The sequence below is a fragment of the Oculina patagonica genome, chromosome 4 (genome assembly GCF_052425735.1).
Source record: "Oculina patagonica isolate OP01 chromosome 4, crgOcupat, whole genome shotgun sequence".
In the NCBI taxonomy this organism is placed as follows: domain Eukaryota; kingdom Metazoa; phylum Cnidaria; class Anthozoa; order Scleractinia; family Oculinidae; genus Oculina; species Oculina patagonica.
The window spans coordinates 53583356-53599192 of NC_135761.1; the positions used below are offsets into that span (position 1 = coordinate 53583356).

At 35.8% G+C, this 15837-nt stretch overlaps 1 protein-coding gene across 1 annotated transcript in view; it reads left to right on the forward strand.

Annotated features, from left to right (window-relative positions):
• Positions 1-1693: 1693 nt before the first annotated feature.
• The window catches only part of LOC144648579 (PAX-interacting protein 1-like), a 14663-nt gene continuing 519 nt past the window's right edge, over positions 1694-15837 (forward strand). The window contains exons 1-22 of the mRNA XM_078508101.1: positions 1694-1825; positions 2783-2917; positions 3802-3845; positions 3965-4028; positions 4589-4702; positions 5831-6422; positions 7010-7095; positions 7356-7451; positions 8218-8355; positions 9714-9835; positions 10204-10286; positions 10572-10670; positions 11192-11229; positions 12000-12038; positions 12144-12178; positions 12475-12568; positions 13047-13115; positions 13714-13813; positions 14084-14184; positions 14565-14645; positions 14752-14814; positions 15388-15463. Of these exons, the coding sequence (XP_078364227.1) occupies positions 1739-1825; positions 2783-2917; positions 3802-3845; positions 3965-4028; positions 4589-4702; positions 5831-6422; positions 7010-7095; positions 7356-7451; positions 8218-8355; positions 9714-9835; positions 10204-10286; positions 10572-10670; positions 11192-11229; positions 12000-12038; positions 12144-12178; positions 12475-12568; positions 13047-13115; positions 13714-13813; positions 14084-14184; positions 14565-14645; positions 14752-14814; positions 15388-15463 (2356 nt within the window). The 5' untranslated portion in view covers positions 1694-1738. The remainder of the gene's footprint in view (positions 1826-2782; positions 2918-3801; positions 3846-3964; positions 4029-4588; positions 4703-5830; positions 6423-7009; positions 7096-7355; positions 7452-8217; positions 8356-9713; positions 9836-10203; positions 10287-10571; positions 10671-11191; positions 11230-11999; positions 12039-12143; positions 12179-12474; positions 12569-13046; positions 13116-13713; positions 13814-14083; positions 14185-14564; positions 14646-14751; positions 14815-15387; positions 15464-15837) is intronic.

Sequence of the window (15837 nt, forward strand, 5' to 3'; positions counted from 1 at the left end):
GCCGCATGGGCTCTAGCCCATTTTCTAATTTCTAGCAACGGCCTAAATAAAAGCATCGGAAAAGGGTCCCCTCCCCTTTTCGGCCAGAGATCAGTGGAGAGAGCACAGTACGGAAAGCACGATAAGTTTTCGACTCATGGCCAAACTTTGCTCCGTGGTCGTGCTTAGTGTACGCTCGTTGCGCGTGGAGTATATATTTTAAAGGGCCCATTACAGTATCTTGTTGCTGTGTTACTCGGTTGCCAGGCTAGTGCAATTTCACCTTGAACCTTTGTTACCATGTTAAAGTACCGGCAACTGAGATGTTACTGGAACGAATGAAAACAGAAAAGACAATTTCACTTTCATTGTTACAAAATGAATTACCCCTTTAACATGAGCTCGAAAACAAACCGTATTGTTTTATAAACTTAACCCATTTGTTCGGATAAAAACTGACCAATGATGAAACAGGCCTTTTTTTATGAGAAATCTACTCGCCCTTTAGAAAGGCCAGTTTTTAATAAGAAAAGGCATATTCCTGTAGTAGCCTAACATTTTTCGATTATAACTGAAAACCTTTGCAATGGCCGATTCCCTCTATGGCGCGCGCCTGCAGGGAATCACGGTAGTTGTATTCATCGTTTCTAAGCTCGCGGGACCCGCGCATGGTTTGATGAATACAACTACCATAATTCCCTGCAAGTCGCGCGCCATAGAGGGAATCGGCCATTGTCCGCATTTACTTTATTGACTTTTTTATGTACCTAATTTGAAGGCAAGTCTATTTTGGTAATAGTAACTGGTGTTACTAATTTCGTCTTTTACAAACTAAATCAATAATATGGCGTCCAGAAACGGAATATTTTCAGTAAATTTTTGTTTTCTTTTAAATTCATTATAATTTTTTCATGTTAGTGTTAATAAAGTGGGGGCTAAAGCCCCCGTAACCCCTCCCTCTCCGCGGTCCCTGGTTGACTATCTATTTTTTTTAAGTGCGTGATGTCGTAAACGATTTTATAACTCATTAGGTGAGCGAGAAAAAAATAAATGACGCAAAGAAAAATGTAACAGAAGAAACTGACAGCTGGAGTTTGCAAAACCGAACAGGAGTCACCTTGTGTAATAAGGGGCCTGGTAGGTCAATAGGAAAGACGTGCAGCAATGCTGTTCTTCAAACTAAAATACTGCTGATGAACGTGATAAATCCTTTTGGGCGGAGTTACCGGTTCCAGGATCAGGATAGGGCTGGTCAATAGATCTGGGTCCTATCAGGAGCCATAATCCCCGATTCTGGCTCCTGGTCCTATCCATTTTTTTGTGCGCGGACCTGATGGAAAGAATTGTCATCATATGTCTAAGGGTGAGTGCAGTTCCGAAACACATTTCGTTCGAGGCGTGTCAGGAACTACCTAAAGATAATTTTTATGTTAATGTAAACCAAAAGCTATTTTTGCTCAAAGAGTCGCTAACAGGTCGCTAAGCAGCCAACTGAGCGCTGTTTAATACCTAATTATATTCGCGGGACTTAATTTTCGCGATTTCCAAAAAAAAAAAAAACCGCCAAATAAAATCCTCGCGAAAACTATTTCTAACATTTTGAAGTCCCCCGAAATTCCCGTTCCGTTCCCATAACGGTACTTCCTCGCCCCAGGATTCTCCATTTGTAAACGAGTAAGAATGGGAACTAGTTTCTTTCCCGCCACTCGCCAGATGCCAGATCAGTTTCAAAGATGGCGGACAAACGAGAAATTTAAACATGGCAGTCGAATCCGCTTCAAACCTGGAGAAAAAAGACATTTTCAAAGACGTTAGATTCTTCCTAGCTGAAGAAAACAATGAAGAGGTATTATCTAACTTATAAAGTGTGCAAAAGAGTGCAATCGCAGATAAAAGTGCTTGAAAATAGTGTCCATACCGTATTTTCAAATTCGGTGGAAGGTACTGTCAATGTATGCATGTAAACAGCACACATAACCTACCCTTTTTATCACGTTTGTTATGATCGATAGATTCGTTTTACATTTTCTCGAAAACAGAGGATCACACAGAGTACAAATTATCGTGATCTGATGTTAGCTGCGTTTATTTACGTCGGAAACCTTTCACAATCGTTAATATTATTGCATGCTGTGGAAAGCATCGATGGAATTATTAAGCTTATAATTTAAGTGCAGTCACCAAAATTTTAAGTTGATTTCTATCACATCTACGAAGTTACACGGAAAAAATGATGATCGTACAAAACATAAGGTATGAAGGACTGGACACTCTATACTTGAGCTTTAAGCATCAATTCCACGCTAGAAGCCCAATACAGTGTTTGTGTGGATTTTGGATGCAGTAAAGTGAATAGGAAAAATAAATTGCAATTTGGAGCGTAACTAGCAGTGCCTGCTAAAGATTTACTAACATAGTATGTGACAGAGTGCACCCTTGTACACTAGTCTTTATGACTTGTAAGAAATGCTTTCCTGGTCTTGACATGTAAGGATAAACAACACACTCTTAAACCTGCAATTTTGTTCTAGGAACAATTCTCAAAACAAATCATAAGATGGGAGTTTACTTCCTTATTTTAAGAAGGCTGTTCTTGATTTTAAACGCCTGAATTAAGATTGAAATGAACTCTTATCCTATGATTGGATTTAAGAATATTATTATTGTTCTTAAAACAAGATTTCAGGTTTTAGAGTGACATGTAGAGGCTCCATCCTCGCAAACCTTTGCCTCTCTTTGCTACTAGTACTTCTCAAAGTAATATTGGTAAAATGACATAATCTTGTGTAATTTGATAAATTAGGTGAAGCAAGCCTTGAAGTCTGGTGGTGCAGCACGTGAGTTTTACATCAGTGACCTTGTCACTCACGTCATTGCCACCGACACCAATTTTCCTCAGCTAAGTGAAGCCAAGGATTGTAACTTGACAATTGTTCAGGTACATTTTTTTCTGTGTTTTGGTAAACAAACATTCAATCAAGCTCGCTTGCTTTAGTGACAAATGTGCAAAGACAATGGAGTTGGAGACATGGCAGCCCAAATGTCTTCACAGGGCGCCGCGCCGAAAGTCCGAATCTCAAAATAAAAATTCAAGTCCTTGAAATTGGTTTTCGGTCCTTGAAAGTCCTTCATTTTTTTATTGAACGTCGAAAGGCTTCAAGGCAATGAGAAGACCGCCAAAATAAGCGATTTTTTTAGTTCTTCAAGCAAGCACATCAATTTACAGCCACCCATTGATTTGGGGTAAATTTTATGAAAAAAGTCCTTGAAATTTCAAAGAAGGGTCCTGGAAAGTTCTTGAAAAATGCTTGAATGTTTGGCCTGAAAAAGTGTACGAACCCTGTTCTATCAGCCTTACTTCATCTGCCAACAAAAAAGGCCAAACTATGACAAATTCTGGGCAAGTGTTCATAAGTCTGATAGGAAAATCCACTATTGTAGGGCTAAATTGGACTTTTTTTGGGGTCGGGCTAGTACTGTACCTCCTGGTACATTTCTTCACACCATGATGCTGTTCACATGTAAAGTAATTATAGTGACGTGGTTGTCCGACCACATGTGCATAATATTATGCATGTACATGTACAAAAGTTGTAGTTTAAATTTGACTTTGGTAGGATTTTTTCAGTTTTTATTTTAGTTCTCTTTGACTGAATAATATTCATCACCATCTGTGACTTGTGTGCCATGTTCACCGCTTTAAAATAATGAAAATTTATATAAGAAGAACTTATATAATCAGAGTATACATGTAAATTACATTGTAATTTAATAATCATTGACAGAAGAATTATGTAATAAGTGCACATCTTCAAATTGCAGCCAAAGTGGGTGTTTTTAAGTGCAGCCTGTGAAATGCTTCTACCGTATCCTTTGAAAAAAAGAAGATAAATATAATGCTTAATACTGTGTAGAAGATTCAGATCCAGATCCTGTAGAAGTTATAAGTATTTTTAGAAAGAAACATTCCTTAACTTGAGATAAGGTGTGGAGCCTTCCGACCTGAATCAGAACAGCTCTTCAAAGGAGTCGTGGCTTGCCCTTCACAGGTCAGTTTATATTTCATGTATCTGTCCACACTGTCCCTGTAAACTTTTCCAGAGTTTAAAGTGAAGCATTTGTGAATTTAATTACGAAGGACCTTTGAAACGTGGTGGTGTCAATTCCTCCAGCAACAACTAAAGATCTCCCTAAGGTTAAGTTGAACACTAGAAGACCTCTAAAAAGTTAACTCAATTATTTCACATTTTTCAGTCTGGGGCGCAGTCTCACAAAGTTTTAAAATCGTTACATGGTTCTCAGTATGCCAACAAAAAAGGACAAATTAAAACAATTTCAGGTGCTGTTATTAAAAATGATGTTTTGGTTTACACATACATGTACAGTGCATGTACACAGATGTATTTTACACATGCGATGTCCCTCAACTTAACCGACTAAATTAGATTAATGTAGATGTACAGTAGATGTAGACTTCATTTTATTGCTACATGTAGTTCAAATTAACCAACTTGGTAAGTCGTAAAATAATTTTTCTGTGCACCCACTAAGGTGAAAGTTTGAAATTGTTATTCAAACAAGTAAATGAACTTGTATTATTATTCAACAGATTCCAATAAATGATCGAGATGCATTGTGGGCCATGGTTACATATTATGGAGGCGAGTGTCAAGTAAACTTGAACTCCAACTGCAGTCATTTGGTGATTCCACATCCATCAGGCGTAAGTGTTCAAAAACCCTTAATGAACATCAGAAAGGGCTTAAAAATAATTACCGTAAACACCCGCGATAGCCGCACCCGCAGAAGCCGCCCCGAGTAACACTCAAATGTGGAAAAAAGTTGAAAGAAATCAAAGAAAATCCAAAGAAAATCAAAGTGAGTCAGAAGTCCCACGAACCAACTCAATGAACAGAAAAATACCAGTCACCCACTTGAGCTCAAATCAACCGATCTCTGATGTGACAGGTATTCCATCAACACAGTTCCAAGATTTTGTGTCCCACAAAAGAACTGGAACGTTCGACCTAGTAACCAGGATTGATCGGACGCGAAAATGGGATAGGGAGACGAAAAAGAGGGAGAGGCGTCGGGGCACGAAAATAAAGAGATTGGGAGGAATGAGAGAGGAGGACCAAGGAAGAAAAGCCCCGGAACGGCGCGAAAGAACAGCCAAAAGGGAGCGAGATGACCGCCAACAAACAAAAGCAGCGGAAGGAGCGCCCCCCCCGAGGATTTTGGAAAAAAGGTGGGCTATCTGCGGGTTTTACGGTATATTAAAAAGGGCTGGAAAAAGCTTGGTGTCAATACATGTCCTTTACGCTCTCAAAAAATGCTAACAAATGATGTTTTGAGGTTACTTCGACATCAGTATCAAGTAAGAAACAATATTGTTATTTTCATTAATTACCCTCCTTGGGGGTGATCCTGGCAAGTAGACAGGGGCCGTGTCTTGGATAGATATTACACTGTAAATGTATACTGTTCCCTTGGTACAATGTGGTATTTCCCTTTGATTTATATTCATTACCATATATTTCTATACATCAGAACCAAGGAAAAATTAATACCAAATTGTACCAAATGTAAAATCAAACCTCAAACCTCAACATAGTTATAATTATAAAATTAATTATACCCATGTTTATGTTGTGGTTCAATTTTACCCTTGGTACAATTTGGTATAATATTTTATCATTTCTTTGTAAAGCTGTATTATGATTATAAATATAAAACAACTTAGGGAAATGCTTTATATTGTACAAAGTGAAAATTGAACCTATATTCTTACAGTGGAGCTGTCTCTGAGGATATAAAGTACATCCTTAAATGACCTTTCTTTTTTAATTAGGCTAAATACGAATGTGCTTTGAAGCATAAGGACACCATCAAGATTGTCACCCCAAGCTGGATTGTTGACAGTATAAAGGAAAAGAAGAGGCTTGATGAAAGAAAGTACATGCCTTCCAAAGCCCAGATAAAAACAGAAACTGAAACAACAAGCTCCCTTTTAACGCCCGATGATAATGACAGAACTACAGCAACACCTCTCCCTGCTTGTGTTGCTCAAGACACGACTGTTTCCACTCCTGTGATGGCAGGTTCAAAGGCAGCTGCTACCTTGCCATCAGCTCTCATGAGCCCTGTGTCTCCAGCGGTTACCACTGCTGCCGAGGGCAACTTGGCTGTGACAACTGTGCAAAGTACGCCAAGCATGACTACGCCAGAAGCAGACAAGAAGAGTTCCACAAGAGATAGCAATGCTTCAACAGAAACAGACAAAACAGATACAGAGCAAGAGAGTGTCACAGACGTACCAAGTGGTGGAGTCAAATTAGTTGAAAATAACAATGAGGCAATTCTTGAAAATGAAAATGAAAATGAAAAAGAAAACAAAGCAATAACAAATGAACAAGATCCAGGAATATCCACTGAGAATCAAGGTTGGAAATTAAGAATGCCCCTTTAAAAAAAAAAATTCCAAATCCCCTAGTGGGGGGAGGGGGAAAACTTATTAAATATCTTTATTTGCACTACATGTATGTAAGTCAAGGGTGGGAGATGGATTAAACATTCATACAATGTACCATAGAATTTCTGAGATCTGGGTCCTGGAATGTTTACATTTTGTACCCTAGAAAATTTGACACCTGGCATGTTATTATTTCTACGTATTAGAAACCCTGAAACATGTGCATGTACATTGTGTACATCATACTTGCATCTTAATGAGGCCTTCCAAGGGGGGCCGTGTCGCAATGTCGCATGTTTCTGAGAACCCATGTTGCCTAGCTACATGTAACAGCTGTAAATGTCGCTGTCGTGTTTTACCCTAATTGTGTTGTTGTGTTGTGTCGCTGTCACATTTCAGTACTGTAATGATGTCACTTGTCGCTGTTAAAATGTTCCTCTGTCGCTAGTATTCAGGGTCATGTCGCTTGTCCCTTTACCCCTTAGAAGGCCTCCTTAATGTATGTACTTGTATGTACTTTTATGTTAATACATGTATGATCTCTTTTATCTTGTTTAGGGTCCAGTTGTTTGGCCGGCTGTGTTTTTGTTATATCGGATTATCAGGATCGCATGGATCCTTCCATTCTTAATACGTGGATTGAAGTATGTGTAAAAACTAATCTTGTTACTACCACATATAGTTGCACCTAGTACAATGCATGCTACTTAGGCCTGTCTCTTGCTAATTTTAAGATCCAATGTACTTAAAATACAATACATGTACAATATTTAATATGGTCATATGCTTAGCTACATGTAGCTCAACGTGTAAACTGTCATTTTATGACATTTACTTGAAGATAAAATAATTAAATTTTCTTATTTTGGCAAAAACATAATTATTATTTTTGCAATCACTTTAGGTAGTACAACAGCATGGCGGCAAAGTCAGCCCGATTTACTCAAACCAATGTACTCACTTACTGTGTCTAAACCAACATGGAGACTTTTATCAAAAGGTGGGCCTATCAAGTTATCTTCTGATTAGCATACAAACTTGACTGTGTATGCATTTTGTTCATATTTACAGTAACTCATTGTTATTATTTTTTTAATTATAAGAGGTACATTGTTATTAATTTTGATAATGAGGGAGATGAGGTCTTTTATGCTTGCCTATCCTTGCCTATATCAACGTCAATAATAGGAATTTATTATTTCATGTAAACTTTGAGAACCCTTAAATTTAATTTATTTAATACTTAAGGCCTGAGGCCAAACGGTGACACAGATACAAATTTTCAACTTGTGTCCACTTGAGTCTCTGTCTGGCCAGGACTTGGCTTGGGATGACTTGCATTCACTTTGGTCAAGATCAAATTTGATGTGTTGTGGTTTTATTTTTTTTTTTTTTTATATTTTTTAAATTTTTTTTTTTTTTTTTTTTTTTTTTTTTTTATTTTTTAAAATATAATCAAAAAAAAAAAAAAAAAAAAAAAATTTTAAAAAAATAAAAAAAAAAAAAAAAAAAAAACATGCAAGTCAACACTAGTTTTTAGCATTGAAATGGGCTTTTTGACAACTTGCATGTACTTGTGAGTCCATTTGTCCAGCCAACACAAGTCTGTACCAAAGTTCAACTTGCATTTGTTCTTTGTTTATTACTTAGGACCACTTGTGTTATTGTTTTGCCAGGGCTTAAAAAATGATTGAATTTGAAAAGTATATTCTGTTTATGTAACCAACTTATTCAATGTTATGTCTTTGTTGTTGTTGTTTTTTCAGGCAATTTCAGATGGGAAGCGCATTGTAACAGCACACTGGTTAAATGATGTGTTGATAGCAAAGGATATGTTTCCACCATCTAACCCTCTTCACCTTCCTGTCCCATTTAAGGATAAAGTAAACCAGTGCAAAACTATGGTGGGTAAAATAATAGGATACTTGTATAATTTTTTATGTACTGTCACAATAGGAATAAGACCCCTATCTAAGTATAAGAAAAGGAACTCAGAAAATACCTCAAAACCAGAGAATACCTGTGAATTGCACATGAAACGACCATTCTATCGAAAATCATAACCTTCTGTCCAAATAATTTATGGGTTACGATACAATACAATGCAGTAACTGTTATATTAAGATACAATAAGTACAGTACAAAGTTTACATTAGGAAAAGATCTCAAAAGAACATCTGCCCAGACTTCGCAAATAGATTAATACATGTAGGTTAATCTATTCATAAACATAATAGATTTAATTTTTATTTGAAAAGTAACCTTTTATTCTCGCATTACAGTATATTCCTCAAGGTAAATAAACCAAAGTTAATCTGGATTTCTAATTATAACTTAACCGAAAATATCATATTCTGGAAAATACATCAATCTTTCGCATAAAAATCAGTAACTCTCATTCATCTACAAAAGGATCTCTTTTGTGTAAGAATTCAATAGGGAAAGACAACCGTATTTGTCTAGGTTAGTAAATGTATATAAGTAACGCGTAACCTGTTACAAATTGATTACGTTGATGACCATAAGGATTACCCTTGGTAGTTTGTACTATGAGTTAGTGTGAAGTACTGTCAGAGTTTATCCTACAATAAAGAAGATTTGCTGAGTTCGAGAGAAGTTTCATGGTTTTCTACTGTGTTGTCGTCCACTAAGGTGGAGGAACAATTTCTCTTCTTCTGATATCATCCGGCCCCCGTTCCCCCCCCACCTCAAAATACATTATTTACCGAATCATCCCGTCCGTTCATCCGTCGAGAGTTTCCAAGCACAAGCAAATAAACGCCCAATAGCCATAAAACCTATTGTTACAGTACTTTACTTGTTTTATTGATTGTTAAGTTGTTCTATAATTTATGTAGCAAATTGGAAATTTAATAATTATGTAAATGTATAATTCAAAATTTGCACGGTGTCTGACATTTGCAGAATGCAGACTGCAGAATGCAAAATGCAGAATGCAGACTACAGACTAGAGATGTGACCCAATGATGCAACCGAAACAGGCAACAGAGGACAGACAGAAGGGACGGAGGCGCACACACACCGGAGCCACCAACCCGGAGCCAAAATAAGCTCCGGTTAGCCTGTTTACGGTTAACTTTCAATAATGGTAAAGGTAACACAATAATTATATTCTCTTAGTCTGCATTCTGATTCTGCATTCAGCAGTCTGCATTTTGCAAATGTCAGACACCGAAATGTGCGTTGTAGTGCTGCAATGTCCTGAGAGAGTGACTGAACATTTTGTTTCCTTTCATGGCAGGTTATCACAGTAACAGGGTACACAGGTGCAGAGCGTTCACTTCTGAAGAACATGATATTCATCATTGGTGCAAGATACACTGGTTATTTAACTCGCGCAAATACACACATAATTTGCAAGAGGTAACACATTTTTTGTTCACCTTTTATTTCAGTAAAATACATGTAAAATAGTTATTTGCGATACAGTTTTTTTTAAATTTAACACATATTACAATGTACTTAAAACTTAACACATGATTAAAAAACATTACACCTTATGATGTTGTTACAACAACGACAGCAACAATAACAATGAGAAGTACAGTACTGTTTTGTAGTACTATCTTATTGCTATTACACTTAACAAAATAATGAAATATCATTCAAGTTATCTATTAGAAATAAATTAAGATTACTTGCTGCCTGATTATAATCACTGGGGCTACAGTAGCAGAGCCAGGCAGCCAGTAAGAATAAAGTATCCCTTACAGTTCTTTGTCATCGAACAGTTCTTCAGGTGACAAGTACACCAAGGCAAGGGAATGGGGAATATTCTGTGTGAATGCCAAGTGGCTTGGAGATATTGTTACAAGTATGTACCTTATGGTTACTTATTTTTGCGGACTTACGTAATTTTCACGACTTTTGCAATTTCCAAAAAATCGTGAAATTAAAGACAAGCAAAAAATTTAATTCAAAAGTTTTTTTTTTATTGAATGAATGTAAATGCTATAGATAATGGTTTATTTTCTTCTCCCCCCCCCCCCCCCTGTCTGCATTGAAATTGTGTAGATGTGTTACATGTAGATGTTGCAAAGCAAAGGTTTAATGCAGCGAATAGGGTTTTGAAGGAATTAATGTTCATTTTATTGTCCAGCTGGCTATCCATCGCCCTGTAATCTTGTAAGGTACTCAACACTTGGTGAACCAAACGAACTGGAAATAACTAAAGATCTTCTGGTCAGAGAACTTATACGTAAGTATACATTTGAGCAGCATTTTGATACCCCTGGTATATTGTACCTCCACAGGAAAGAAAATATTTTTAAACTCGGAGAGGGGGCCCCCCTCTTTTTGTCCCCCCTCCTATTATTTTTTTCTTTTTTTTTTTTTTTTTATTTTTTTTTTTCTCTAGAAAAAAAATTCCCCCCAAAAAATTGAGATATTTTTTATATATATTTTATTTATATTTTTTTTTTTTATTTAAATATATTTTCCCCCCCCTCCTCGTCCCCCCCCCCCCCCCCCCCCCAAAAACCATGCTACGGCACTGACTGTGTAACATACATGTACATACATTGTACATGTACATACATTGTAATGTATGTAGTTGGTGACTGACTGCAGATTATTTCTCAACTAACATTAATGCAAAAATGTTAGTTAACATAATTAGTTTACCCAGTGTCCATTTTATTAGTGTTGTTTACTGCCTGTTGTGGTTAGCAATTATTTAAATGATTCAAGTATCATACATAAAATGTTTTTAAATTTTAGTTCCCTGGCAGACCTTAGCAGATGGGTCAAAAACTGAGGTATTTCTGTTGTTATTTGGTTTCATTTGTTTGGTTTTTGCAATTCATTTGTACTTTATGTGAGTTTTTAACAGTGCAATTATTGTAACTGGGGTCACCTAATACTTTCAAACAATCAAAGCGTGAGTTGACAAGAAAAGAATCTGTGAGTTTGTTTATGTTCAGACTCCAGTCCAATCATGTTTTGGCAGCTTTTGAACAAAAACTGTTTTGAGGATCAAGTCAAGACTGTCAACTGTACCACTTCTGAGCGATATGTCAGTAGCAGAAAAAAGATTTCAAATTGGAAAATGTTTTTCACCTTTAAGTTAATATTCCTAAAAAGACAGGGACAAAAAAAAACAACACCAGAGGCAAAAAACCTCAAAACAACTGAACTCAGCAGAGAACAAAAATAATTCTGGACTGGGCAACAAATGTACAGCTGTACATGTAACTATTTTTTCAAGTTACATTAACATAACAAGGATAAAGCAGTGGCAAGAAAAAAAAAAAAACAAGTAACAAAAGTGACTTTAAAACCAGAATTTGTAATAATCCTGTTTGAGGTGACTTTGTATTCTAAATTTTATTTAAAGGAGAGTTCCTCGATGTTATTTTTTTTATAAATTTTTTTTCTTTAACTGTACTTGATTTTTCATTGGTCCCAAGTTACTGTAGTAGACAAAAACAGATTCAGGTGACCCTTATAGAGAATTGATGTACAGTAACTATTAGACTTCTACATGTAGTAATAATCATTGTCAAATGGTTCTTTCGTGTTTTTTTAGATGCCAACAAACAGTGGAAAGCGGAAATTTGGAGAGCAGGTAAAAAGTTAATGAAAAGCTGTCCTTTCTTTTTGAATTTGCGTACAGCACTGAACGTTCTGTTGGGATTAACAATTTGTATAACTTTGTTTCTATCGTTCTTAGAGTACGCCTGAAAATGGTCAACTAAAAAAAGCAAGGTATGTGTTTTTTATAATATACCCTTTCAGATATACAGTGTATGATAATGAATAATGAATTTTGTAGAAACTCAGCTGTGTTCTATTGGTGTTTTTTTTTTTTCTTTTTTTTTTTTCTCGTCGCGCCTTTTTTTTTTTTTTTTTTTTTTTTTTTTTTTTTTTTTTTTTCCCTCTTTTTTGCCCCCCCCCCCCTTCCCACCATAGAACAAAGGAAAAAATATTGAACCAAGCATACATATGCATTACAATTAAACACAATATTTATTTATTTACATTTATTTATTTACATTTTACAGGAGAACTTCAAGTCCTGCCAATACTGAAAAACCTGAAGGGCCTAAAGTCCTTTTTACCGGTATAATTCCATCAGAAGTATCAAGATTAACTGAGGTTTGAAACTAAAGTTGTCTCTGACGTTTCTTTATTTGTATTGAACAATACCATGCTTTATACACTGCACTACAGCACTATAAAATGGTCAGTGCAATTGAATTCCAGATCAAACAGTCCAGGTATACAGTGTAAGTCCTGCTGGGATCATTGCGTTCTATTCTTGGGCAAGACTGTTTACTCTCACAGTGCCTCTCTCTACTCAGAAATAATGGGTAGGCAAATTGTTGGAGCAATCTTACAGAATGCAAAGGGTTAGCCTGCAATAGACTAGCATCCCATCCAGGGGGAGTAGCATTTAACTCCTAGAACTCTAAAACACTTTAGAAACATAAAACCAAGTTAAGCTCCAAGAGCTGCATGTATGAGTTGGCTGGGCTTGAAGGGTTCACTTCTACTACCACATGTGCTACTTACAGTATGTGTATAAAGTACAAGATGTTTTACATTTTTGTGTATTTTTTTTTCTTTTTACCAGATAATTGCTAATCTTGGGGGAGTGGTAGTGACCTCTGTAAAAGATTGTACCCACCTTGTTACAAGAAAGGTACAAATATTTTTATTTATTTTTTGAAAATGTACAATGTACATTTCTTTACCTTATTCTTGTAAAAATATTTTAATAACTGTAAAATAAATTAGTCTTCAATGAAACAGTTTTTCTTTATGGAGGTTTTGGTGATAACCACTTCATAAGCAATGATAAAATTATTAATGTGTTTTACGTTAAAATCTAACAATCTTGCTGACCGCTTACCTGTGCCTCATGACGCTGAGGCATTTAATAACGTTCAGGGCAGGAAATATTTAAGCCATTTATAATTTCACTTTTTTTTTAATCTGTGTTTCAAAATATCAATACTTGCAGTAACTGTTGAAATCTACATGTAGCTTGGAAAACCATTAAGTCAGAATAATCATGCATTCCATTAGAAAGAACTTCTTAATTATAATACCAGGCTAAAACAAGGAAATGCACATTTAATGTATTTACAATGCATTACTAAAGAATCCGTTGGTGTACAGTGTATATGCCTGTTTATGCATTTGCTATTGAGTGCTAATTAAATTATTGGCCTTAATAGATACCAACCACTCTCTTAGTCTTCAGTTACCAGTAATTGTATAATTTTGTTTGTTTTCAGATAATTCGGACAGTGAAATTCCTTTGTGCAATCTCTGTTGCAAAATATGTTGTGATGCCTGAGTGGATAGACAAGAGTCAACAGTCAAATACTTTTCTTGGTAATTTTTTTAAAGATTCCAATAATTTTTTAAAGATGTTCATTACATATGAATTATAATCTGCAACCAGCAGTACAATATCAGCTAACCCTTTTAGCACCGGGTGTAAACAGTGGATTTACTACACAGGTTATTAAATGATTGATTGGATAATTTGGTGGAAGTCATAAAATAAAATACATGAATATGCTCTAGTTGATGGCTATCTTAATTCTGCTTGATAATGTTCTAGCCAGGTGACATGCATATTAATTTTAATAATTGTTGCAGAACCTAGTGAATTTACAGTAAAAGATGCATTTTCTGAAGACATTTACGACATGGATTTGGTCACATCACTGCAAAGAGCAAGAACTCGCCCACTTCTGCAGGTGTGTTTGTCAGCGTGCATGTAAAATCTTATCTTACTCTGTGAATAATAATTCCCTGTATTGTTGTGAATCAGTCATTGAGCTGTGATTCGTAAGTTTGCTATTCACATACATGTATGTTGTGGTTCAATTTTATCCTTGGTTCAAATTTTATTTACCTTTGTTTTTAGCTCATTATCATACTTTACCACATCCCCCCCCCCCAAAAAAAAAAAAAAAAAAAAAACATTTCTGTGATTTTGCAGAGTCATATTCTTTCTAAGACCACTGTGTGTAACTTCCCAATACAGATGCATCACCAAGTAATTGAGACCTGCTGTTGCAACAGAAAAAATCTTAGATTCTTAACACTGAACAGTACTGTTTTTCTTTTTGTACAGGATATCTTGGTGTATGTGACGCAAAATGTTGAGCCAAGTCCATCCTCCATGAAGGAAATTATCCAGTGTGCAGGGGGTCAGGTAAGTTGATAACGCCGTCCCAGGACTTTCAATGTATGTGCGTAACAACACCAAATGCTTGAGCCGCCTCTCCAAATGATCAATTCAAAGTTTTTGTGTATAACAGGTGTTACCAAGTGTCCCATCACAACAGTACCTGACAGAATTAAAACAAAAGGCTGTGGAAAAGGTAAATGTAAGGCGTAGAAAATAAAGGATTCTGAAATAAACAATTTACTACACGTCCTGTGATGAATGAAATATCATTTACGATACTCTTGAAATATTTACTTATTTTTAGCATTTTTTTTATTAAAATAAAGAATTCCTTCTATAATTTTTCGTTGCCATAAAGTTACATGCCCAGAAACACCCATAAATTCTTGACAGAAAAAAAAGAGATTAAAGTGATGTGGAATGCTATGATAATTGACATGAAAGTTTGGATGATAGGAAAATAATTTCTTTACAAGTTTGTTTTTTAGGGGGGGGGGGGGAGGTGGGAGGGAAGGTAGTTCTTTGTGTAGTAGAAATACAACACACCCATTAGAAAACCAACATTAGAAAAGGCTGCGAAGAAGTATCGCCACATAATTACGCATTAGAACTTCATGGCAAAAAATGGACTGAAACGTTTTACAAAAATTAATGACCTTTTCTGGCAAGGTTTACGTCTTCTTTTGTTGCCGATTGGTTGGGTTACATAAACACAACGTTCCTTGAGAATTCTTGACGTAACGTTTCTACTCTTTTCTGCTTGCAGGGATCACCTGTCTTACTGATAATTAGTTGTGAAAAGGATTACCAACTCTGTTCAGAATTTATCAGAAAAGGATTTGGTAAGAAGGCGTTTTCGTTCATGTACATGTACATAATATTTTGAAAATATAAAGATGTCTTTATCTTAAAGTGGAAGTTCATTTCTTTATCTTCTACTGGACATGAACATGAGCTTTGTATATCGAGCAACATGCACTTTGTTTCTGTTTTTGAAAATTTAAAATTTGAAAGATATGTATAATGTAACAAGTTAATTAGTTCGGAAAATTTCAAACAAAAAAACTCTAGGAAATTTAGGTATGGGGCGAGCTTTATAAAAGACACATGGGTAGACTTTTACAAGATCCGACCATTTTAAATTTGAGTCTCTTTGATAGAACATCAGAACTGCTAAACTGACTTCAGAAACTCAAGACCAAACTGGTAAACCAAG